The 25,932-nt window shown below is 39.8% G+C and overlaps 1 protein-coding gene across 1 annotated transcript in view; it reads left to right on the plus strand.

The window, feature by feature from the left end:
* The window catches only part of PTPN12 (protein tyrosine phosphatase non-receptor type 12), a 3,019,581-nt gene that overhangs the window by 1,521,246 nt on the left and 1,472,403 nt on the right, over positions 1-25,932 (plus strand). The window contains exon 13 of the mRNA XM_044088562.1: positions 20,720-21,678. Within this exon, the coding sequence (XP_043944497.1) occupies positions 20,720-21,678 (959 nt within the window). The remainder of the gene's footprint in view (positions 1-20,719; positions 21,679-25,932) is intronic.

Consider the following 25,932-nt stretch of genomic DNA (forward strand, 5'->3'; position numbering starts at 1 on the left):
AATCACATTGCCAAAGTGGTTAGAAAGACCTTCTATATAGCCCACCTTATCACAAAAGGGTTCACATCTAGATCAAGAGAGGTCATTGTGCCCCTCTACTCATCACTCATCAGGCCCATAATTGAATACAGTGCCCCATTTGGGATGTACCTTACCCGACACCTGCTGCAACTGGAAAGACCCCAAAAGTACCTCACCAAGATGATCAAGGGACTCAAACAGATGCCCTACGCAGTTAGGCTAAAGAAACTCCAGCTCTACTCAGTTGCTTACCGCCTACTCAGAGGCGATCTGTGCCTGACGTATAAAGCCATGTCCAACCCAGAATTAATGGACATGCTCCACCTCAGGAAATCCAAATCCCTTAGAGCTACACGCTCCAGGGACTTAAACCTCAGCACAGAAATAAATAGGACATGCTGGAGGGACAGATTCATATCCTAGAGGCTCCCCTCACTCGAACAAAATCCCAATCCATGTTAGGCAGAGTCCCTCAATGACCCTCTTCAAGAGAAATTCTGACGAGTGGATGGGAGATCGTAGGTTTACCGCTGGGATCACTTCTGTTTCCCTACTAGACAGAGGCACAGTAAACTAACCTCAAAAGGGCTATCTTCTGTGACCTACTATACAGAGGCACAGTCAACTAATCTAAAAGGGTGGCAAAAGCCAAACACACTCTGGCTAGGCTTATAAATGCCCTAGGGCAGATAGCCTAGTACCAACCTTTGAACCTAAAAGAATATATTTTATGTCTAATGTTAATAACTGTGAGCATTTTAACATGGTTTTCTTTTATATAAATGCGTGTTTGCCTATGTCTTAAGTGATCATTCAACAAAGGTTTAAAAAAGAAACTGGGATGTGGGGTACAGACTCCTGAAAAGAACATAGGCATAGAGTTAGTCAGTTTTGTCTGTCTTGTCATTAATTTGCAGTTTAGTGTTTGCACTCCTTATAGCTGAACACTTGGCTGCAAACTTTTGTCATGAATCCCACAAAAATGTTTGCTTTGCCCATGTCTTTTATCTGACATTTTGCATTGATTCTCTTAACACCTCTTCCTTTTTATAGATTCAATAATTCATAGATAATTACTATGCATGTTGTTCAGGAGACCATTGAGGAGCTTAACTCAATATCCTAAAGCCTCAGAACACTCTGTTGTTAGCTGACTTGTTTAGAGTTGCACAGTAAGCAAATGGAAGTCAGTGACATCTAACCCTTGACTTATGGCAAGCAGCTTAATAGTTCACTGCCTTAATTTAACCACCTTTTTTTTTTTAAATACTTTAGATTATGAATTGTCCTCGTGTGTATATTGTTCATAATATTGTGAGACCGGTATACTGCTTTTATTTGCATTCTTACTGAAGTGGAGGTAGTCAAATCCCAACTTGCGTCTTTCATTGTGAATGGTAACACCACTCCATAAATCTCTACTGTCTTTTCACTCTCTCTTCATTGATTTTTTTTCTTCATATCCTCTTCCATCCTGTAGATTTTCTGTTTCTTGTGTTTACTTTGCTCCCTCCTTAACCCTTCATCTGCTTGTCTTACTCCACAAAATTCTCCATTTTCTCACCATGTTCCGTTTATCTTACTCACATTTATTTTCTCTTTGCTTATTGCGTTTCTTCCCTAGTATCCCACTGCTTTCAAACCTCACCTATTTCTCCAGATGTGCCTTGTGTCTGTCTCTTGTGCACACACTGAAAGTTTTGCTGTTAGGCTGTTTCTCAGAAGTGTTTGACAGTGCCACATATGAATAATGGATCTACCTTGTATTGGAAACTAAGATACTCAGGAGTGTCTCATTCGTTACATTGTTTAGACTGATCAGCATAGAACAGAATTCCACCTGCCCAAAAACAGATGCATTATTTTAGATAAATATTGCAACTCATCCCATGCTGGCTGCAGATCCATTTGTAGCTTCCAGCAACCTGTCCAAAGGTTTAATCTGTTTAAAAGAAGTAACAGTCTTAAACTCTATACATTGCTTTACAAAGAATATGCAGTATTTTATGTTTTTTGCTGCTAAAGAGGTCACATGTTGGATTAATGGCCTTATTATAACAAGCTCATTTCATGTATCCTCGTAATCTGATTGTTTTTTTTGCATAGTTGAAACTTGGGTAGTTTACAACTTCAGAAGTCTCATATTGTCTGCATAGCAAGGTCACAAATGTCATCACTTGAAGGTTTGGAAAGGAGCTCCTTGAAGATCAAATATCTGTTTGAAAGCGAGTCCAATCTCCTCCTATATGGTCACGTCAATGCTTTTGTTCCTGGCACTGTTTCCTCTGCTATGTTTGTAGTATCTGCAGATGCATTTGAAATTTTTAGTATCATCAGTCAAACTGTTTTTTCTGCTTGTTGGAGAGTAGCGCGTGCATTACATTCATCAGTATTTGCATCTAGCCATTTTCTCTACGTCCTCCTCATTGTTCCTGATTTAATTCTGTGGATGCTACTAAATTTCATTAGTTTAATTCTGTGGATGTTAAATTCATCTCCCTGGCCCCGGAGTCTTCTCCATTTTCAGTTTGTTTTCTTCCTCAGCTGTTTCTCTGCCTCTTATTGGTTGCATATCTATTGCACTCTGAGCTAGGATTGCCTAATTTCCTACTCCTTTAACAGCCACAGTGTACCTTTGCAAATTGTTTTTTTCCTCCAGTCACTCAGTTTGGAGTAGGTTACCATCTTACAACTTTTGGTGTTCTTGTGACTGAGTCACTGGCTTTATTTTTAAGTCTTCCATACTTCACATCACTCCAGCATTACACCAGGACTCCATTCACTTGAAATATAGAAGGACCTTCATTCTGTCCTAGCCGTACTTCCTAATTGATTGAAAATGGCATACCTGGTCATGTCTGAAAAAATATATTTATATCAACACAATCTCCTGATTAATGAAGCAATAAAAGAAAATGTATTCCATTTTTATTGATTTGTCATTTTAAGACCATTCTTAGTGGAAATGTATAGTTGATTAAGAGAAACTGTGTATTCTCTGGTCACAATACTGTAAAATAAAGCTGGCTTTGCTTTAAATATTTCCATGTGTATTTTACAAAAATAATACTACTTTAGCTTAAATTTACAGTTCTGACACGAAACACGACTGATAGCCTTTGTCAGTGGTCTGTATTGTACTTCAGGCATGGTAACGTTACCATTACTTTCTTGCTTTTCAGTGTTTCCCAGGGTGAAGATGTCGGTGACTTTAAGATTTTACTGTTCTGCTAAGTGCAAGAAGAAAATAAATATTTAGCTATATATATATATTTTTCAATCAATATTTACTGGGGTATACTTTTGCAATGTCAATTTTGGAATGTAAAGGTCTTTCAAAATGGGATGGGTTCTGTCACTTTCGTGTTGGTACACGAATAAACGAGTCTTTGTATGTTTTCTTTAAGCAGCTTTATTTTATACATTACCACAGAGGCTGTTGACTTTGACTAAGTAGCTTGTATACAAACTAACTGCTGTGATCATACATGCTCACTCTCTAGCTGCTTCTACAAAATGGTACTAGGGATTGCATGTGTCAGGAATTTGTGCGTGCACGCACAGCCTTGCATGCTTCTTAAAGACATAGCACACACACATTGCACTCTACATCCTCCCTCTTTGAGAAATAGATCATGCAATATGTCATGAGATTATTTAGCATGCAGAAGTCCCAGATAATCTTAAGACATGAATAATGCAATACTGAGTACACACACACACACATATATATATATATATATATATATATATATATATATATACACACACACACACACACACACACACACACACACACACACACACACACACACACAATCAAGTCCATCTTGCTATGTATTTCACACTAGGTTTAGAAACTCATCCATATCGTGTGACATAAAATTGGGGATCAGATTTAGTAACTGGGACAGTCTGTGCAAAATGGTTGACCTATGGAATGTTCAAATTACTTTCTGGAACAGAATTAGACTTTTGAACAAATGTCTGACTCATTTTTTGATTTAGAGTTTGCATCACAGATGCAATGTTGTGATTGCAATGATGATGATTTTGGTACAGGAAGATGATGATTACAATTCCTCCTATACTCCACACCCTCGGAGCTTACCAAATAGGATCTCTGCTTGGCACAGATGCCTGTAATCTGTCCTATTCGATCAAAACCTTTTGTTGTCTAAATTCGTACCATCTCTCCTTCCCTTAATGAACAAAGTAATCTGCTCAATCTGTTGTAACTAGATTTCTGGATATTACTCTTCTTCAACAATTGAGCCTTGATGGTTTTGTTGCTCTTAGAGTTAGGCTGCAACAAACTTGATGAAATAGGTAGCATAGTGCTAGTTTGTCTGGAAAGAAGTCTTTGAGCAGGTGAGCCAAGAATATCATCACGAGGTATGTTTCTGAGATTAAGTAAATTCAGGAATACATTGGTATTGTCACACTTTGAATTTTCAAGTAATTGCTTTGCACTCTGTACTGCTCGTTCAGCTAGACCATTGGATTGAGAATAATCAGGACTACTAGTGACATGTACAAAGTTCCATTTTCTTGCAAATTTCTGAAACTGGTTAATAAATTGAGTAACATTGTCAGAATAAAGTTTGTGTAGACTACCATGAACTGAGAAATGACGTTTCAACTTGGTAATAACTGTTGAGGTTAAGTTTGGTAACAAATCAATCTGAAAACAATTTGAGTAATTGTCTACCAAAACCAAATAATGTTGATTGTTCCACTCAAAGATATCAGTTGCTACAGTAGACCAAGGTAGTTCAGGTATTGGATTTAGCTGAAGCTCTTCTCTTTGCAAATGCGCTTTGCTACTATTACATACTGAACAAAAAGAAAGAACTCTATCAATGTCTTTTGTTAATGGAGGCCAAAATACTAGTTCTCTTGCCCGATAATAAACCTGGGTGGCCACAATGCAAAATCTGAATATAGTCTTGCTGTAAGGAAGCAGGAGCAACAGTTTTAGGACCTTTGAAAATAATGCCATCTTTCTTCAACAGTTCATCTCTGTAAAGCAAAAAAGTCCAAAGGATGAGCCAGCAAAAAGCAAAATAACACAAAAGAACTACCAACCAGGTAAAACTAGGACCACCAGGAAGCCAAATAACACACTTTAGTGAAAACCAGCTTTAATGTCACTTTCGTCTCAAAGATCTTTAAAACACCCTCCCCTAATATTCTTGGGAACCTGTTCTAAAATGTAAAATAATTTTTTTTTATAATCAGGGCACTTGAGTATGTTTAAACAATGCATTGTTAGTGTTTTTGGTCTTAATACATTAAACATGTTCTTTAATTCTTTTACTTAAACATCTCATGAACTTACCTATATAAAATTCACTACAAAATGAACATACAACAATGTAAGCAATCTCTTGTGTCCTACAACTATATACTCCATTTATAGCAATAGTCCTATTTATATAGGCTAACTGGACAAAGGGACCTTTCAAAATATATCTACAGATGTTGCACGAACCACATTTGTATATCTCTTTATCTCTTACACTAGTAGAAAAAGATATGTTATAAGAAACATTGGTTTGCAGACATCTTTATAAACAATGTATTTTTATAAACAAATTTAGGCCTATCACCTATTACTTTAATTAGGTCAGAATTCACTTTTAAAATATTCCAATTCCTGTAAACTATACTGTTTGTATCTACCGACATGTCTAGACAACAGGATATGTCATACCTGTTGTTATTGCCACTATTGATATTAGAAACATCATTGGATTTTGATGTAAATCCATAAGATAGAATAGGTGAAAAATCTACATATCTTCATCTCCGAACCCCTTCAGCTAATTCATTCAACAGACTCAAATTGTACCTCTTTCTAAAAACATGTTAGTAATTTCTCATTCAAAAATACTGTCATCAGAAGACATCCATGATGCACGTATAAACTGCCTCTTCAGAATATTATTATCATTTTTTTTTTTATTACAATTCATCTCTGTAAGGAAAATATGATTGCAACTCAGGTGATAACTAGATTGCTTTGACTGCCATCCAACACTGATGTAGTGATTAAGCTTTTGTGAAATTGGATCAGTTGTAGTGTGATCTCTTAATTCATCAAGTCTAGTGGTGGAAAAATTATGCACTGACATTGCGCACCAATACACTGGCCCAACACTTCCTGGAATTGATCAATTTCAGTGCCCTGGACCAGCTCATTCTTACCCCCACTAGAGGAAGCAACATCCTTGATCTAATTATTACTAACATGGGCAACCGTTGCTCTACACCAATAGTCTATTCCTCCCTGGTTAGATCTGACCACAAACTAATCACTATGAAAATCCACATCTCACCCACACCCCCCGCAAAGGTAACCACCATGAAAAACTTCTCCAAAGCTAACTTTGAGCTCCTAAAAACAAAGGTGGCTAACTTCACGGCACCCCATGTCAATGGAAAATATATGCATGGCTGCTGAATCATACACCGATGCACTGTACGAACACATACATAAATGCATGGAACTAGCCATACCCAACAGAACCAAGACACTCTCCTCCAAAAAAAGGAAGCCAATCTGGTGGTCCCCTGCCATTTATAAACTCTACAACAGAAGGAAGAAACTGTTGCAGAAAAAGGTGATGTCCCAAGACTGGAAAAACTCCCTTATTAGCCTCAACAAAAAGTTGAGATCCCTCATCAAAACCTCTAAAGCCAGCTATGAAGGCAGAATTGCAGCAGACACTAAAAACAACCACAGGGCCTTCTATAGTTATATCAAGAATCTCCACGGCAATACCAGGTTTGCCTGAGTTACTGCACAATAGGACTTCCTATACTGAGCCAGCGGATTTTGCCAACACATTCAGTGCCACAAAGGACCAATCACAATACCGGAGGAATGCCAGGCATTCAGCATTACTGCAGCACAGGTTAAAGCTGCATTGTCCAACGCCAAGAATACAGCTTCCTTGGGACCTGACAATATCCCTGGATGTGTTCTACATGAATTACAAAGTGAATTGGCACCACATCTGTGTGCCGTTCAATCACAGCCTCACCTCAGGCTTTGTCCCTACCAAATGGCACACTGGTACAAGTCATCTCTCTCCATAAAGGTGGAGTGACTGCAGACCCTGGGAATTATTGCCCCATTAGCCTGATGAGTCTGATATGTAAGGCTATGGAGCGCATCATCATGAACCTAAATAACAAGGATATAGGGAATCTCCAAACTCTAGATCCCATGCAGTTTGGTTTTGTGAAAGTTAGGTCATGCCTGTTCAACTTGGTTGACTTCTTTGAATCAGTCATCAGAGCTGTGGATGTGGACAGTGCAGTTCATACAGCCTACCTCGATCTGGCCAAGTTCTTTGATACCATTCCCCACTCAGGAATTATTGATAAACTCACCAAACTAAGCATCAACCCCTGTATCACTAGGTGGGTTGCAAATTGGCTCACAGAGCCCACAGTGCAAAAGTAGCAGACTCTAAGTCAGACTGACGACCAGTCACGAGTGGAGTCCCACAGGTATCGGTCCTGGATCCTCTCTTGTTTGGCATCTACTTCTCAGAAGTATAGGCCAACACGAAGGGACTCTGGATGACCAAGTTCACAGATGACTGCAAGCTGGGAGCCATTATTAACTCCCCAAGTGATGTAGACATCCTACAGAAAGGCCTCACTGAGACCAATGACTGGTGTTGAAACCATGGCCTTAAGCTTAATGCCAAAAAATGCGTCATCATCCCCTTTGGGAAAAACTCAGTTCCCACTAATTACCACATTGATGGGAGCCCACTGACCACTGAAAGCATTATAAGAGATCTGGGTACACAGGTTGACAGCAACCTCTCCTTCGACCACCACATTGCCACTGTGGTCAGAAAGTCCTTGTATGTGGCACATCTCATTACCAAGTGTTTTGCATCCAGGAAGAAAGAGGTCATCATCTCTCTCTGCTCTTTCCTCATTAGACCAATCATCGAGTATAATGCCCCATTTGGCATGTACCTCACTAGATACATGCAACAGCTGGAAAGGCCACAATAGTACCTCACGAAGAGGATCCCTAGGCCTTAAACACATGTCCTACATGGACAGACTCAAAAAAACTCCAGCTATTCTCTGTCTCATTTTGTCTACTAAGAGGTGATCTCTGCTTGACTTACAAAGCCATGTCTGACCCAGCTCTGTTAGAAATGCTACATCTGAAGAAATCCCAATCCCGTCACACCACATGGTCTAGAGACCTCGATCTCATTACCAGAATCAACAGAACATGCTGGAGGGACAGGTTCATAACCCAGAGACTGCCCATACTCTGGAATAGACTTCCCATACATGTCAAACATAGCTCCTCACTGGCCCTCTTCAAGAGAAATCTTGATGAGTGGATGGGAAATAGAAAGTTCATCCCGGGGATCACTGGCTCTACTTGATAGAAGCACTGGGAACTAACGTCTGGCGGCACGATGCCAGGGCACTTCTGTGGGCTAGGCTTTTAAAGGTTCCAGGGCCATTAGCCTAGTACACACCTATGAACATCACAATCAAAAGTTTCAGCATCAAGCTGTTCTGTTGTACTTCTAGGCCATCTGGATAAGGTATCAGCCAGGTAGAGCAATTTACCTTTAGTGTAGACCATTCTGAAACCGTACTTTTGCAATTTGAGCATGATTCTATGTAATCTCGCTCAAGCAGAATGCATAGGCTTCTTTAGAATGGTAACTAGAGGCTGATGATCAGTTTCAACCTGGATAGCTTGACCATAAATATAATCGTGAACTTAGAACATGCAAAAACTATCGCCAAAAGCTCTTTCTCAATTTGAGCATAATGCATATCAGTTTGAGTAAGTGTCCTAGATGCATAGGCTACTGGTCTGCCCTCTTGAAGACTAACTGCACCAAGACCAAAATTTGAAGTACCACAGGAACGAACAACTGGCTTATTCGCATCATAGTATCTTAACGTAGGTGGGGAGGCAATTTTCTGCTTAAGGTCATGAAACACCTTCTGATGATGTTATAACCATGACCATACAACATTTTTTGTGTGTTAGCTCTCTCAAAAGTACTGTCAGCTCACTGAAGCCTGGAATAAACTTGCCTAAATAGTTTACCATGCCCAGAAAATGTTGTAAACCTTGCACATTATCTGGTGCTGACATCTCTAAAATAGCTGTTTGTTAGGTCTGGTCAGGTCTTAAGCCTGCACTTGTAAACAAATGTCCTGCGTAGGTCACTTCTGGAATCCTGAATTTGTACTTCAGAGGATTGAGCTTCAAGTTTACTTCACGTGCTCTGTCTAGAACTTTCTTGAGGTTTCTGTCATGCTGTGCTTCACCATTGCCTCCAACTAATAGATTGTAAGAAACGGAAATTCAATAAATCAACACCACAGCACTAAATCCAAACGAAATCTCCAAAGAGCAGCTTTTAATAAACCAGAGTAACACAAACTCATTCAGTAAGCGCTTTCGTCTTGCAAAAGACGTCTTCAGACTGAGTAAGAAAAAAACTTTACACATTATCATACCACTAATTGGTTAATTATTCAATTACAAAAACATCAGCCACTGTGTGCAATTAAATAACTTTCAAAAAAGTTTCCACTTTAAAATAGTGATCTGATGGCCAATATCAAGCTCGCGTTTGACAAAAACTCTCGAGCCAAGGCTCCACCCATAATGCAATGCTCCCCGTTACCCCAGATCTCGTTTACCGCGTTGCTGAACAGCTCTGTCAAGCCACTGTCTCAACTGTCTAATTTTTTGACAGTATATATATATATATATATATATATATATATATATATATATATATTATTACTCAAAAGTTTATTCTAATATTTTTTATTACTCTCTTTTTTTTTTTTTTTTTGTTTGTGGTAATTGTCCATTATAATCCTTGGTAATTTTCTTTTTTTTTTTTCTTTTTTTTTTACCTTTTCCGCTTTTCTTCTTCTTCTTTTCTGCACAACTCCACAACAGCTATGTCAGATGAGAAAAGGTTTTTTTAAGCAGTGCAAGATTAAGGAGGCAAGGATAGTCTGCTTTCTGATGGCCATGACTTGTGTGTTGTCTATTATGTGTCTCACTGTCTTGATGTCTCCCCCTCCGGTAGATCTCTGTGTGGGATCTGCTACCAAGACTTAGAGGAAGAATGAGAATAAGAAGAAGAAGAAAGTTGTCTCGCACACTCTCTCCTCAAGTCTCCTCACACCCCCCCCTTTCCTTCTTCTCCATTCTTCTCTTCTTCTTCTTCCCCTTCACTTCTTCTCCTCCAACTCATAAGCAGTCAAATCCAGAGACTAACCTGCAAATAGGTTACACTGACCCTGTCAGCCTGCCACCGCCGCGCCGCCCCCCAAATTATGCAGAAATTTCTGAGTAGGCGATATGCGACGGAGTAAAGCTGGAGGTTTTTGAGACTGTCTGCATAGGGTATCTGTTTGAGGCCAGTAATCCTCTTTGTGAGGTATTTCTGTGGCCTTTCCAGTTGTTGTAGATGTCTTGTGAGGTACATACCAAAAGGGGCATTGTACCCTATAATGGGTCTAATGAGTGATGAGTAGAGGGGAACATTGACCTCTTTTTTTCTGGATGAGAAACCTTTTGTGATGAGGTGAGCCATGTAGAAGGATTTCCTGACCACTGTGGCGATTTGATTATCAAATGAGTGACTACTGTTCACCTGTGTCCCAAGGTCTCATCACATTTTCAGCATTAGGTAGACTACCAGCTATGTGGTAGTTCATGGGTACAGAGTTTTTACCAAAGGGGATGACAGTACACTTTTTGGCATTGAGCTTCAGGCCATGGCTTTGACACCAGGCATCTGTCTCAGTGAGGCCATTTTGTAGTATGTCCACATTGTTGGGAGTTTCGATTATGGCTCCTAGTTTGCAGTCATCTGCAAACTTTGTTAGCCAAAGACCTTCTGTGTTAGCCTGTACTTCAGAGAAGTGGATACCAAACAGGAGAGGACCCAGGGCTGAACCCTGCGGTACTCCACTTGTCACTGGTCTGAAGTCAGATTTGGAGTCTGCTTCTTTCACAGTGTGGATTCTGTCCGTGAGCCAGTTGGCAACCCATCTTGTGACATAGGGATTTATACCTAGTTTAGTGAGCTTATCTATAATTCCAGAGTGGGGGATGGTGTTGAAAGCCTTAGTGAGATCTAGATAAGCTGTGTGAATGACCTTACCCTCATCTATGGCTTTGGTGACTGCTTCAGACAAGTCAATCAGGTTTAGGAGACATGATCTGCCTATTACAAATCCGAACTGGGTAGGGTCCAGAGTTTGAACATTACCAGCAATCAGTATAGTCCTTACCTGGAAAGGCAAGAATTGCCATCAGCCTTCTCCATGAGGTCAACCAAAAGTCTTTCTGAACAGGATGTGTTGCGGCTTGTTGACCAGTTGCTTGTGGCCAGAGGTCTTTCTCAACCATCGAAGTCCACGTTCCCTCATTCAGGTGAGCGTATTTTGCCTCAAACCCCAACATATACTACTCCTTCGACTTCTACTCAAGTCTCGAAGCCTATTACTCTGACAGCAGCTTACCTCCCTCCAACTCCAATAGTGGATCTCACTTTGGAACCATAGTTGTCCTTGTGGCCCTCTGTGGACTGGGCATAGGGCTCTTCTCAGGCCAGTGGCTGTGCCATTTTTCTATGGCACCTTCCAGGAATGCTCTCTCTCCTACGGTTCACAGTCCTTTTGAGACTCCTCGTCTGGGGTGGGTTTGTCGGGGCGGGGTGTGACCCCGGTTCCGAGGTTGTCATACTCTGTTCCGAGCTCCCATCCCTCCTTGGGCGGGCCAGCCAGCCTTCCAGGTCATGGAGAGGGCGCTTGCCTCCACTGGCAAAGCTCATTTGTCAGAGTCCTCTCCCCCTCTATACCACAACTCCCACAAGCTTCAACTCCTGGACACCGGGCACAAGAGCTTCAGGTCTCTCCTCCTCAGGAGACCCCCTCTTTGCAGTCTTCCTCAGAACTTCCCACTGAGGAAGTGTCCCGTAAAGCATCGTGCAAGAGGAAGCACATAGACTTCACTAAGGAGTCATTGACTGATGATACAAATTTTGATGACGGGGAAGGGTCCCCATGGTCACCTTCTGATGAGGTGTCCTTTGGTGACATCCTTGAGATCCTTAGACAGAGGGGTGACTGGAATCTATATTCCTTAAAGCTTTTCATGCCCGGCCCCCTACCTCCTGGGTCACCCTGCCTGCCAATGGTCTCGTGCAGCTCATCGTGCATGGAAGGCTCCTGATACCATGGAAACGATACCTAAGAGGTCAGACAAGATATTATCGCCCCCCCCCCGTGGAGCATCCCCACTGGTCACGTGGTCTCCCACACTATGGTGGTGGCAGCTGCTACTAAGAAGGATTTGGCAGAAGAGCCAAACTGTCCATCTGCCCAACAAGGAATCATGGGCGATTGACAGATTAGGGAAGCGTGTGTTTGCTTCATCGACCTTCGCTGTAAGGCCTTTGAATTGTCTGGCACATTTTATCAGGCTTCAAGCGAGATCTTATCAACCAGATCTCTGAAACCTTGGCAGGAGCTGTTTCTGACGAAGTCCGTGATAATGTGGCTTCTCAGATAGCCACCCTAGAGTCCATTTCCAACTCTTTATGGGTCTTATTTCTCACGCAATGGAAGGGGCGGCTAGAGTGGCAGGCGCAGGTATAGTCACCAGACAACATGCCTGGATGCACCTTTATGACTTTGCAGACTCCTTTAAGGCTTCCTTCATGAATGCCTCCATAGAGGCCACTTCTTTGTTTAGCCCTAAAGTCAAGGATACGCTGGCATGGTGTGAACAAGATGGCAAGACCTTGTCTGCCATTGGAGTCAGACATTCCACTCCTCAGTGATTCTATTCCAGAAATCAGAGGTGCGAAAAGATCTGGCACAAGAAATCACAGGGATTTTTCCCGGGATACACGTGCCGAGTTTTCCCCTAGAGGCATAGGGGGAAACTCCAATGGAAGATGTCTCTTTCAGGGCAGAGGAGTTCCGCAAAACCAGGGTTCCAGAGATTCATTCTATGGCCAACCCTATCAGTGCTGCTGAAGCACTGCCCGACTGCTCACCTCTGGAAGTGATCGGGGGTCATTTCTCCTTGTACCCTGCTGCCTGACAAAAGATAACAACCGACTCTTGGGTACAACAGATTATATCCAGAGGCCATCACATCCCATTCCATCTTTGCCCAGTCTCATCAAGAGTGGTACCCGACGTTCCACCCAGTCAAAGGGAAACAGCAGCACACAAAATCAAAAAGCTGCTACATAAAAGTCATCCAGACAGTCCCCCCCAGACCAGGTAGGATCTGGATTTTACTCAAAGTTCTTTTAAGTGCCAAAAAAGACAGGGGACTGGAGACCAGTTCTGGATCTCAGTACACTAATCAAATTTGTAAAAACAGAGAAATTCTGGATGGTCATGGTTCAGTCCATCTTTCCTCTTCTGGAAGAAGATGATTGGATGTGCTCTACAGATCTTCAAGATGTGTATTACCACATAAAGATGGACAAATGCTCAAGAAGATACCTCCGCTTCCGTATAGGAGCCAGTCAGTACCAGTTTCAAGCCCTGCCCTTCGGTCTCTCTACAGCTTCCAGAGTGTTCACAAAATGCATGGCAGTGGTTATCGCTCACTTGTGACTTCAAGGATTCCAGGCGTTTCCATATCAAGACGACTGGCTCCTTACCACCCCCACCAAGCGTCTACTGGAAGAAGCCCTGCAGTATATTCTCTTAACAGCTCAAAGCTTGGGAATCACTGTAAACTGGGAGAAGTCCAACACAACCTCAACTCAGTCTTTGGAATTCATAGGGGTACTGTTGGACATGAGAAATTGCACAGCATCCCTTCCAGAACACAGACTTCAGAGAATAAGACAACAAGTTCAACCGCTGCTCTGTCACCACAAATCCCCAGCTCCATCTGTACTTTAGCTGTGGGGTCAATGGCAGCATCAATTGTCACTGTTCCCCTAGCCAGATTCCACATGAGACTTTTCCAGTGGCTACGTTTCACTCAGTGGTACCCTTTACAACATCCTTTATCTTTTCAAATAAGTGTGACTCAGAGATGCAAGCAAGATTTACTCTGGTGGACGTCTCTGAATCCCCAACAATGGTCTCACCCTTTCACCCCCCCATCTACCGATAGCCACGTTGACCATGGATGCCTCCCTGATGGGGTGGGGGGGCTATGTAAGGGAAACTCGGTCCAAGGCACCTGGTTGGAGACAGAGGCCCTTTTGCATATCAGTGTCCTTGAACTGAGGATGGTGCTTCTAGCGTTGCAAACATTTCACTGCATCCATCTTTCAGGGACTATTGTGATCCAATCAGACAACATGTCAGTGGTCTGGTACATCAACAAACAAGGGGGCACCAGATCTTACCCGTTATGCCGAGAGGCCTTGAGAATATGGCAATGGGCGATAGCTCACAACACACCTTCCCGGGAGCTCCAACGTGATAGCGGACAAATTGAGCAGGTGCATTCTACAGCCTCACGAGTGGTCCCTCAATCCTCTGATAGTGGCAAAAATCTTCCACCGCTGGGGCCAGCCTTGCTGCAACCTATTTGCCTCCCCAACCAACTACAAGTGCAGAAACTACTTTGCCCTGATCTCCCCTAGAGGGCAGTCACCAAGGGATGCTCTAGTCCATGCTTGGCCCTCGGGTCTTCTTTATGCCTATCCTCCTCTTCTCCTCATCTCCCGATTTCTAAAGAAAGCATGACAGTTGAAGAGCAAAGTGATCCTCATTGCTCCTTATTGGCCTTGACAAGTCTGGTTTCCCTTCCTCTGGCCTCACCTGCTAGATCAACCATGGATCCTCAGTCCATCACCAACATTGATCTCCCATCCGCAGGGTCTGATTCACCCCAATCTATCAACTCTGAACCTGACAGCTTGGTTTTTCCACTTCCTGTGATTGCCAGGCATGAAAACCTTTCATCCTCTGTGCACAATATTCTTATTGCATCTCATAAGTCGCCCACCAGACTAATCTATCTTAACAAATGGAAGAGGTTCTCTCTATGGGCAGCAGATAAACAAGTAGACCCCTTGTCAGCCCCAGTCTCGGTGGTATTGGATCACCTATCCCATCTTTTCCACTCTGAGGTGTCTGCTTCTACTATCCGTGTACATTTAGCTGCCATCTCAAATTTTCATATTGGTTTTCAAGATTCTTCACTTATGTCACACAGACTCTGTGAAAGGGGTTATCCACCTAAAACCTCCCTTTAGAGAACCCCATACAACCTTGGGATTTGGCTTTTGTTCTACAAGCTTTGACAGCTCCACCCTTTGAACCTGTGTCCTCTTGTGATGTAAGATATCTCTCTTGGAAAACTTTGTTTCTAATTGCAATCACATCGGCCAGACGATTTTCAGAACTTCAGGCCTTATGCATCAAACCTCCCTATCTTATCTTCCATAAGGACAGGGTATCACTGAGAACCAATTCTACCTTTTTACCAAAAGTGGTGTCAAAGCGATCTATCAACCAGTCTATTGATCTCCCAGTGTTCTTTCCTAACCATTCTAACAAGGGAAAGTATTGCTTGCACTCCTTGGATGTTCATAGGCAAATATGATTTTATCTGGACAGAACAAAATCTACCCTTAAATCAGACCAACTGTTTCTGGCTATTTATGGACCTAGACAAGGTCATTCTGTATCAAAAGTTACATTGGCTTCATGGTTGAGAACTTGCATTACCTTTGTCTACAACAAGAACAATATCACCTTGCCTCACAGAGTGAAAGCACATTCTACCAGGTTTATGGCAACTTCAGCAGCTTTCCATGCTAAGGCTTCCCTCAGTGATATTTGCTCAGATGCAACTTGGGCCAAACCTCATACCTTTATTCTTCATTACAAATTGGACTTAGCCTCCAGAGGTAGAGCTTCCTTTGGTTCCATGGTGCTCAGGAATGTCCTTCCATGAGTGCCATCCAGGAATACAGGTAGCTGGGGACTCTGTCCCATCAGTAAGGAATGAACGAAGATTAACAGCATCAGATAAAGAAGTTATGTCTTACCATAACGTTCCATCTGTGTTGTTGATTTTCATTCATTCATTACTTTCCCACCCTCCATCCCCCATCCAGAGGTTCTTGGTTGATCTCATGTAATCCTAGTTTTTGGCTGACGCGAGCTTGATATTGGCTGGCTCGGTTCTGAGGACAGAACCGATAATCCATCAGTAATGAATGAACAAAGATCAACAACACAGATGGAATGTTATGGTAAGACATAACTTCTTTTTCTTTAAAATACATATAATATCACTAACAAATAAGACTTCATGGAAAAAACAGTATTTTTTATATATTAATACCATGTTCAGTGTTTTAACCTTTTTCTTTTCAAATATATTTTAAAATTTTCTTGGTCATTAAGTCCTGGAGGGTGACTTGCATTTAACTTTAAAATCCAACAATACTCTTTCCAGTCCAGTTCATCGTCTGCACCAAGCTTATTTTCAAAATTTAAAACTTTTTCTATTACCATAAATTTTGGTGTCCCTATACACACAGTATTCTTATGATGCTTTCCCCATGCATTTGTCACATCTTTTTTTCTGGACTGCTAACATATGTTCTCTCACTCTTTTATAAAATTATCCAACTAATAGATTGTCTACTATTATGGCACAAGGATAACTTGAAAAAATTTGTTCCATTGCACGCTGAAAGACTTCACTTGCAAAATTTATTCCAAATGGCATCCTTAGGAATCTGTATTTGCCAAATGGAGTACCAAAAGAGGATTTGCAATCAAGCATCACTTGCCAAAATGAGCTCTTTGCATTTAAAACAGAATATACAGTGGCAGTCAGTATTAAAGCTGCAACCTTCTCAACTCTGTACATTGGATGATATGGCCTTTTTAATGCTTTATTCAAATCTCTAGGATCAATGCATATTCTGATTTTTGTCTGAGCCTTTCTTGTGAGCGGCTACCATGGATGACACCCATTCAGTTGGTTCTGTGACTGGACAAATCACACCTTGCTGCACCATCTTATCCAGCTGAGCTTTGACTTTATTTTGCATTGCTATTGGAACTCTTCTTGCTGGTATGACTACTTGAGTGGTCTCGGAATCTAACTTCATGGAATATACAACTGGAAGTTTGCCCAATTTGTCATCAAACATCAGCATACTCTAAGAAAATGGCTTTGGAAAAACTTAAACTTGGAACTGCCCTCACATGATGAACTTCTTTAGCAAAAGAAAGCAGATTCATTCTCAAACTGTCTTTGAGACCTAATAAAGATTGAACTGTTTGTCGGACTACATAGAATAATAAGTTGTAACAGTTCTCAGCCAAATAACATGAAAGTATTACTGAACCTTCAGTTTGAATTTCTACACCTCCATACGCAGCAAGTCTCGCACTGCTGGTCACATTGAGCTGTTCATTAGTTCTCACTTTTGCAAATGTGTCTGCTGATATAACATTGCACTTTGACTCAGTGTCTACTTTGAGCTCTCTGGATTTTCCATTGATCCAAACCATACAAAACACTTCACTAATTGTTAATAAGTTTACTGCATCAACTCTTTCTCCAAGTACTGATACACCATCTACATAGAAAACTGACTTTTTTGGCTCTACTTGATGAACTTGCTTTTTTGTGCAATCTTTCTTTACAATTGAGTGAGTCTTACTTGATTTGCAAAACATTTGGAAATGGTTCCATTTTTTACACTTGTGGCATTGATGACCATATGCTAAACATTCTCTCTCTCTCTTAGACTCATGATTTGCACCACAATAGCGACAGTTTAAAGATAGACTTGGGTTTTGCTGACTCACATGTGTTGCACTGAGCTGGTGGTGGAGCTTGCACTTATGGATCTTTCTGGAAAGCTTCGTACCTTCTTTGAAAATCTTGTGGCTGCTCCTTGCTTAGGCCTGCTTCTGTTTGCCGTGTGTTGCATACTATCTACATTAGCTCAAGAGCTCACTGAAACCATGCTTTTGTCACTTGCAAGCATGTTCATATGTCTTTCTGTCACCTCATGGATCTGACATATCTCTATTGCTTTGCATAATGTCAAATCGCTATCACGAAGTAGAATCTTTCTCACTGCAACACTATTAATACCACATACAAGTCTGTCCTTTATCAGCTCATCTTTCAAATCACCAAACTGACATGTTTTAGCTTTGTTTCTCAAGTCATTTATATAAGCTGCAAATGTTTCCCATGGTTTCTGATTTCTTGTGCAAAACAAATGCCTCTCTAATGTAATGTTCATCTGGGGGTTGCACATTTGTCTGAACTTACACTTCAGACACTCTGGGTCTTTTCTTGATTCAGCTTGCACAACAGTGTGGCGTTCTGCACCCTCTCCTTCATACACTGCTGGAGCATATACAAATAAATGTTCCCTTTCTATGACCTCTGATCCTGCTAGATTTAGCAAAATAAATGCTTTGCACATGCCTCTTTATCTGCATAAGCTGCTTGTATGAAAATATAGTCCTCTTGCTCAAATATTCTCCATTTCTCTGCAGTGTTTTGATCAAACACAAGTGGTTGAGATTTTCAAAATCAGTCTACCATATTAACACATACCAGCAAAGGGTCTTGCAAATACGCACAAATGTACACACAGACGTTCATTAGTAATTGGCATAAACACAACTTGTTCAGTGCTTTTGTGCTCTGTACTTGTACTTTGTCTCTCTGAGCTTTTCGGAATTGTGAGAATGAACAACCTTGTAGTACTTTCAAATAGCTGGACTTTGCGAAATAAACTTCTTGGGCTTCTCGATGCTTTATTTTAATTTGCAAAGTAGCTTTTCAGATTTCTCAATGCTTTACTGTACTGAGAGAAATAGCTTTTTAGAATTCTCAGTGCTTTGTGAAATAGCTTTATAGATTTCTCAAAGCTTTATTGTGCTTTGCGAAATAGCTTTTTCAGGCTATTTAAAGGCAGAAATGCTAAAGTAACTGGAACTTTATCGACAAAGGCAGGAATCCTGCAGTCATATGCGATTATTTATCAAAGTCATCACTTTAAGAAACATTCGAGAACTTTATGATGCAACTGAGCAGTTCACAAGCACCGTAATACTCTTGTAATCTTTTATAAGGAACACCTTTTATCAATGCAAGAAATATATCAAGCAACTGTGCAATGCGTATAAATCGAACTTCTGTTGCCCAAATTCAATATCTTTTGAAGTATTTGCACTTTACAAATGACTACATGAAACGCACTGAAATGTCTCCAAAATGGCGTTACCTTACTAGGCAACTCTTTATAGTACAAGAAGCACTCTGTGGTACTTTGCGAGTAGTTGCACTTTGCAAACAGTGAACTCTGAAATACATGCACAGTAATAATCACACACTGTAAGCACTTTTACACACACTGAGATACTTCAAATAACTTTAATTATACCCTTGATACAATACTAAATCATAGTTATGCCCAAATACAGCATTTTGTCCATACACAAGAAGTCGCTTTGCTTTATTTTGTATTTTTTTTTGCTTACTGTGCTCTTTTTTCTTTATTGTATTCTTTTTGCTTGTTTTACTCTAAACATGCCCAATTCTGTCTTAAACACACTCGTTCTGCCTAAAACATACTTGTTTTGCCTCAAACATGCTCGTTTTTACTTTAAAGTCAGTCATCTTGTCAAATTATCTTAAACATTTTCTTTAGTTAAACTTTTTGTACTTTCTGCTTGCCTGATAATGCAGTTTGTGCCCTTGTAATGCCCTTTCTTGCCTCTTTGCATCAAGTAAATAATTTGTATTATTTTTCATTACATTTGACTCTCTCTGTTAGTACTGTTTTCTCTCAATTTTAGATTCGCTGCCGTCTTTACATCTCATGGTTCCAAATGTTCTTCTTTTCCATCCCAGTTCTGACACCATGTCACTTTCTATGCATGCACATACAGCCTTGCATGCTTCTTAAAAACATAGCACACACACGTTACACTCTGATCTGCAGGTTCTGAATCAGCTTGAAAAGTCAATAGTGGGTGGAGTTAGGCTGATGAAATTTTGCAGTACTGTGGAAACAGTGCATTTATTTGTGCTGTGATTTTTCAAGGGGCCATTTCATCAAGACAGCATTTCTTTTCATGAGGTTGCAACCTTTAGGTATGTTATGTAGGGGTGCAATGAGGAAAATCCCCTGCAAGGGAGATAGCGGAATTGGCCCACATTTCACCATGGACTTCTTTTTTAACATTGTAGTTTTTCAGTTCAATAGATTAATGACTCGAGGCACCCTTAATCTTACAGTGCTTCAGTACAACATAAAAGATGTCTTCTTGTCTCTTAAAGTTGTACTTTATTTACCTGATGCTTGTAGTCCTACTTAGATTATGGAGAGATTTTTTGTTGCTGAAAAATAGCTGTGGGGAGGAAGTGTGACCTCACATTTTCTAATCTGAACTCTAATTCAGATTACTGCTCCTTATGTCATTTACAAATGCTGGTTTATATTGCATAGCACAGGTGGAAGTACGGCAAGAGACCACACCACAAGATGATGAGGAATTAATGTACATTTGGCTTAATTACTGTATGACTGGGAGTGTTTTTGCATTTTATTGATTAATACATACTACATGCTTCTGCTATCAAATATAATCATTTTAAAATCTGTTATTTTCATTGCAGTTGCCCCACTGAAGGAGATGCGAAAGAAGAAATTTTGCAGCCTCCAGAACCTCAACCTGTGCCTCCCATTTTGACACCTTCTCCACCATCAGCCTATCCCACTGTTACCACAGTAAGGCAGGACAGTGATAGATACCATCCCAAACCAGTGGTCCATAATTTAACTTCTGAACAGCCCAAAGAGCTCTGTGAAAGTAATAGTAAAACAGAACGTGATGGAAAAAGTGAAACCAGTGTTGAACACAAGGAGAAAACACTTGAAAGGAAGCTAAGTTTTGAGATAATGAAAGTGCCTTTGCAGGAAGGACCAAAAAGCTTTGATGGGAACAATATTCAAAGAGGACATGCATTTAAAAAGAAATCATCATCATCTAGTGCACTTGATAAAGCATTAAAGTCAACTGAATTAACCTCTTCAAATACAGTGCAAAATGCTCTTCCAAGCACTTCTAATGAGAATGGCAGAGTGCAGCCTAACAGAACGTTGATGTCCCATGACGCAAAGATAGGTCTAATTGCTTCTGATACACCTGACAGGCCAGCCCGTTTACCTCTTAAAGATGAACATTTGATGTCATCTTTGCTCACCTCTGACAATGCAACATTTGCTGCTAAAGATTCTTCATCATCTGAGGAGAAGTCTTCCAAAGCCATTAGAACAGTCTCTGAGCCATTAGGCACTTCTCAGGTTGACTCATTGTCTTTGAGTAGTGATGAATCCTCCAGAAAACATGCAGTATGTGGACCACTGTCTTTTACTAATCCCCTTCATTCTGATGACTCTGATGTTGAGGAGAGGGAATCTGATAAAACTGTAACCAAAAAAACATGCAGTATTTCAACTGCAAGTGCCACAGTTTCTGCTGTCATAAATGAAAATACTACAACTAGAAAAGCATTTCCTGTGTCAATTGCTAGACAGAATTTGCCCATCACACTGGATACAGAATCTGTGACAAGTAAGTAGTAAGACTGTGTTTAAGAAGAGTGATCATATCAATGAATCAGTGTTTTCAGAACTTTGCAACATGTATGAATAGCAAATGTTTCAGAATGAGTAATTAAAATTATTTTATTATTAAATGTTGTGATGTTGATGCATTAGCCTGACTTTTGTGCTCTAGAGTTTTAAAAAAATAGTTAACAGCAATCTTTTTAAACTCATACATATTATCCAGATACACCCTTATTTTAATAAATAAAATAAATACTGGTGCTACAAAAAACACATGTAGAGAAGATTTGTTTTGAGGTTTATTTTAAATTCACTAAGCGCTTTCGCCTTCCAAATATCAAGGTTTCATTAGAGTAAAGAAAAACAATCAGACTGGCTTTAAATACCTATAATTATAAATCAAGTAAATCCAATGTATACATTTAAAGTTGTTCTTGAGCATAAAAACTTATGGTAGTTGACATTTGATGCAACTAAAAATCCTGGTTTAAACAACTGTTGTTCCCTTATGGGAATTGTAAAAATTAGAGTAGGGACAGTGTAGATAGCTATTGGCATTCTTAATTGTAGGAATTATTGCAGTCTTGATATAAATTTTTATATTCATTTTTTATATATTTTAATTGAATAAAACATTTTAATACAGATATTTTAATAGGTGAATCAGTTTGTCATTGTACAATTGGCAGAATGATGTTTTTGTTTTCAATGTATTTTTAAGACCGTCTTAATATGTCCCTTTGTACCTTGGATTTACTTGATTTATAATTATGGGTATTTAAAAATCATTCTGATTATTTTTCTTTACCCTGATGAAGTTTTGATGTTATGAAGTCGAATGCGCTTAGTGACTTTAGAGTAAACCTCAAAATGAATATTTTCTGCACATGTTATTTTGTAGCACCGGTATTTATTTTATTTGAATGTGTTTGCATTTTTTCTTTTGATTTTAAGGTTACACCCTTATTTTCTCTTTAGCACTCTGCACTTGTGCCTCTTTTTGTTATGTGAGATTCCCCTTGATTTGTAATACTTTAACCTTTGTCAGCCCCTCTAAATAATCATTACTACTACTTAACCGTATCTTTTTTCTTTTATTTCTACCCTATTTTTAAACTCCACTTTCATTTATCCCACTCACTAGCTATAACTTCTGGAGTACTTTACATCTTTTTCAATAACTCCCGGATAATTTCCACTGCCCATTCCTTGAATTCCTCTCATTTTTTTAGGTAGGAGGGGAAGCACCAGTGTCTCATCTTTACATCATTACTCTGAATTTTTATCTTGGCAACTATTGACACATGATCTGAAATGGTTATTGGATGTGTGTCAAAGTTCTCAATTAAATGCACATGCTGCTGTGAAATTTAATTTCTGTTTAGTCTAGCCCATTTGTCATAACTTGGTGAATAATATGTAAATTCTCTCAGATTTCCTAGTACTGAATTTGTGTCTTTCCTATCAAATGTTTTCTGAAATCTACCATGTTTTGTTATATTTTTCTCTTTTAAGCCCCCCCCCCAGATACATCCACATTGTTGCAGATCAAATAATCATTATATCATCCCATCTATAAGTAATATTCCCTGCTGAAAGCTGATTATTTCTCCCCAAATTTTTTAAACTCCATAATATCACTTTTAGGCAGAATATAAATACATGCAGGTGTAATCCTCACCTCTTTTACAGTAGACCCTTACTACCACAAATCTGCCACCATCATCTTTTCCCCTCTTCTATCGCTACCGGAGCTTCTATAAAAATTAATACAAGTAGTCCTCTTTTCATTTATCCCTAAGATGCTGCAGAATATTCATCCTGAAAACCTTTCTTTCTCAAATTCAAATGCTCAGTTCTTTCTAAATGTGTATTGTGTAGCATTGATATTTGTATTTTGCATTTCCAAATATAATTAAGTATTCTGTTCTTTTTTTCTATACCTGTGAGACCATTCTTATTCCATGATAATATGGAAAATGTCCCCATTAAGAAATCATTCCACCCATTATGTATAGCAACTTTTTTAAATGTGTGTTTTTAGCTTTTGTGATGCATGCACTCATTAGTGTTTGGCAGGTTAATCCATTATACAGTTTGTTCTTATCGGCATTAAACTCATGTCACATTTTGTTTTAATAAAAACCCTCAAAAAAAAAAACAAAAACCCAGAATATCCTTATAATGTTAACTTAATACCAACGCACACAACTGTGTACTTCTTCAAATAATGATATTTAACCCTCCTATTAAGAACATTTCTGCCAAATAGGCAGCTACTAATACAAGCTGTAATTAACCTGAAATTGAGGTATCCTGTTAATAACAGAAATTGTTTTGCTTAACCTTTTTCCTTCTCCTACTCTGAGTCCTTTCAAACATTAATGACATGAAGTGAGGCAAATGCTTTTCGGTTACTCACAAGTTTAACAGTCAATAAAAGTCTACTCTTTCCACTTACTCTTATATAGCCATATTTTATAAATGTCACTGATGCTTTGCAGTCTCACATTTATTCACTAATTTCCATGTTGTTGGTCTTCCTGTTCATTTCCATCTCCCAGCTCTACATTCTGATTCAATTACAAGGTTCTCCCAATTCTTCTGGTCAACTCATGTGCTTTTTCTCTGTCTCTCAAGCATTTTCCTTTGGAACAGTGTTCACTGGCAGTGTCTTTCCCTGTGCTTTATTATCAAAAGAGTGAGAACCAGAGTCCCCTTCTGCTTGATGGCTCACTTTTTTTCAACAAACTTTTGCATTTCCTCCTCCTCCTGCTCTGTCTGAAAAAAGAAAAAAATTGACTTTGATTCTGCAGGAAAAAGTATTCTGCAGACAACTGGATCTATCAGCTTGAATTTCATACCTGTCTCTCGGCATTCCGTGATTACTAAAATAAATTTATTTTCTGCCTGGTGTACAGTGAATAGTCATTTTCTAAAAGTAGTATACCATCTACAACTTTTAATACTCTGCCCTTTTGCCACTGTTTTGTCAGGATCAACTCTTTCTGCTGGTAGGTTTGCATCTTTAGTTGTTGTTTGTCTTTCGGCTTTTTTCCCGGTAAGGGGTCGCCACAGCGGAATTCCGGTCCGCTAATGATTGGCAGTAGATTATTTACGAAACGCCAAGGTGCCAGCTCGATGCCCAACCTTCAACGAAGGCACGCCCATCTTTAGTAATAAAAAAAATTGCTTCATTCTTGTGGCCAGATTTGGAGCATAGACACAGTATGCTCTTTCAGTTAACATTTCCTGCTGTGGAATACCAGTCTAGTTGCTTATTTCTGCCTTCATTAAATTAATACTATCTGTTCTTTCTAGAGTCTTTGGTACAGCAGAAAATCTCAGATTTTATTTATGTGCTGTCTCCTCCAATTCTACCATTTTTGAAACATCTCTTCTTGAGCAGTCTCATACTCATCCAACTTTTTCATTTCAACCTGATTTTTGTAGTTTTATCAGCTCATTTAAATATCTTTTTTAAAGCTTCTTCCATTTTTTCCAGCCTTTTTTTATTTGAGTTGACATATACCTTCAAAGTTTTGTTCATTGTAGTCACGTGTGAGCACATTTGACATATTTTTTCCCCTGGATTACTGGAAGCCATGTCTTGCATTATAGCTGGAGTATGAAAATCTTTTTGCTGAACTGTTCCAGTCATTGTTTTCTCTTCACCTTTTCTAGTTGATTTTCTTTGAGGCACACACTGTTTCTTCTTTACGGCATCCAGGGAGTGTACTTACTAGCCAGTAACGGAATTTTACTGAGGCTGACAATATCGCTGTCTGTTTCTCATTTTCTGTTTTCACAATGATAGAGTTGAAGTTAATATGTTGAGAACTGTGCAGCTGTCTTGGAAGTCTGATTCTTATACCCAATGGAGATTACTCTTTGTACATTAACTTATACTAGGGGAGCAAATCTGTAAGCTCTGTCATCGCGGACTCTTTCAAAGGTCATTTGGACTAAATCCTAAGTAGTCAAACCACCAGCATGGAATCAGCCAGAGACTGGATACAGTCAAGTCACTGAAGGCATCCATGATGAATGTCATTTGGTGGTTGAAAAAATATTTGAAAACACTTTCAGTGATCTTTAAGGTTGCGCTTTTTCTCACTATTGTGTGACCTCAGAGTTGGAAGGTGTGGGGATCTTCCCCCACATGGAGGGTGTTGGGGGGCTCAGCACCACATGGCATTCAATGCAGATGCCCTGGATGACTCAACTTGAATCCCCAGAAGACTACATCAGGAGTAAT

Source organism: Protopterus annectens, chromosome 11.part0 (assembly GCF_019279795.1).
Source record: "Protopterus annectens isolate FY-2018-M chromosome 11.part0, PAN1.0, whole genome shotgun sequence".
Classification (NCBI taxonomy): Eukaryota; Metazoa; Chordata; order Ceratodontiformes; family Protopteridae; genus Protopterus; species Protopterus annectens.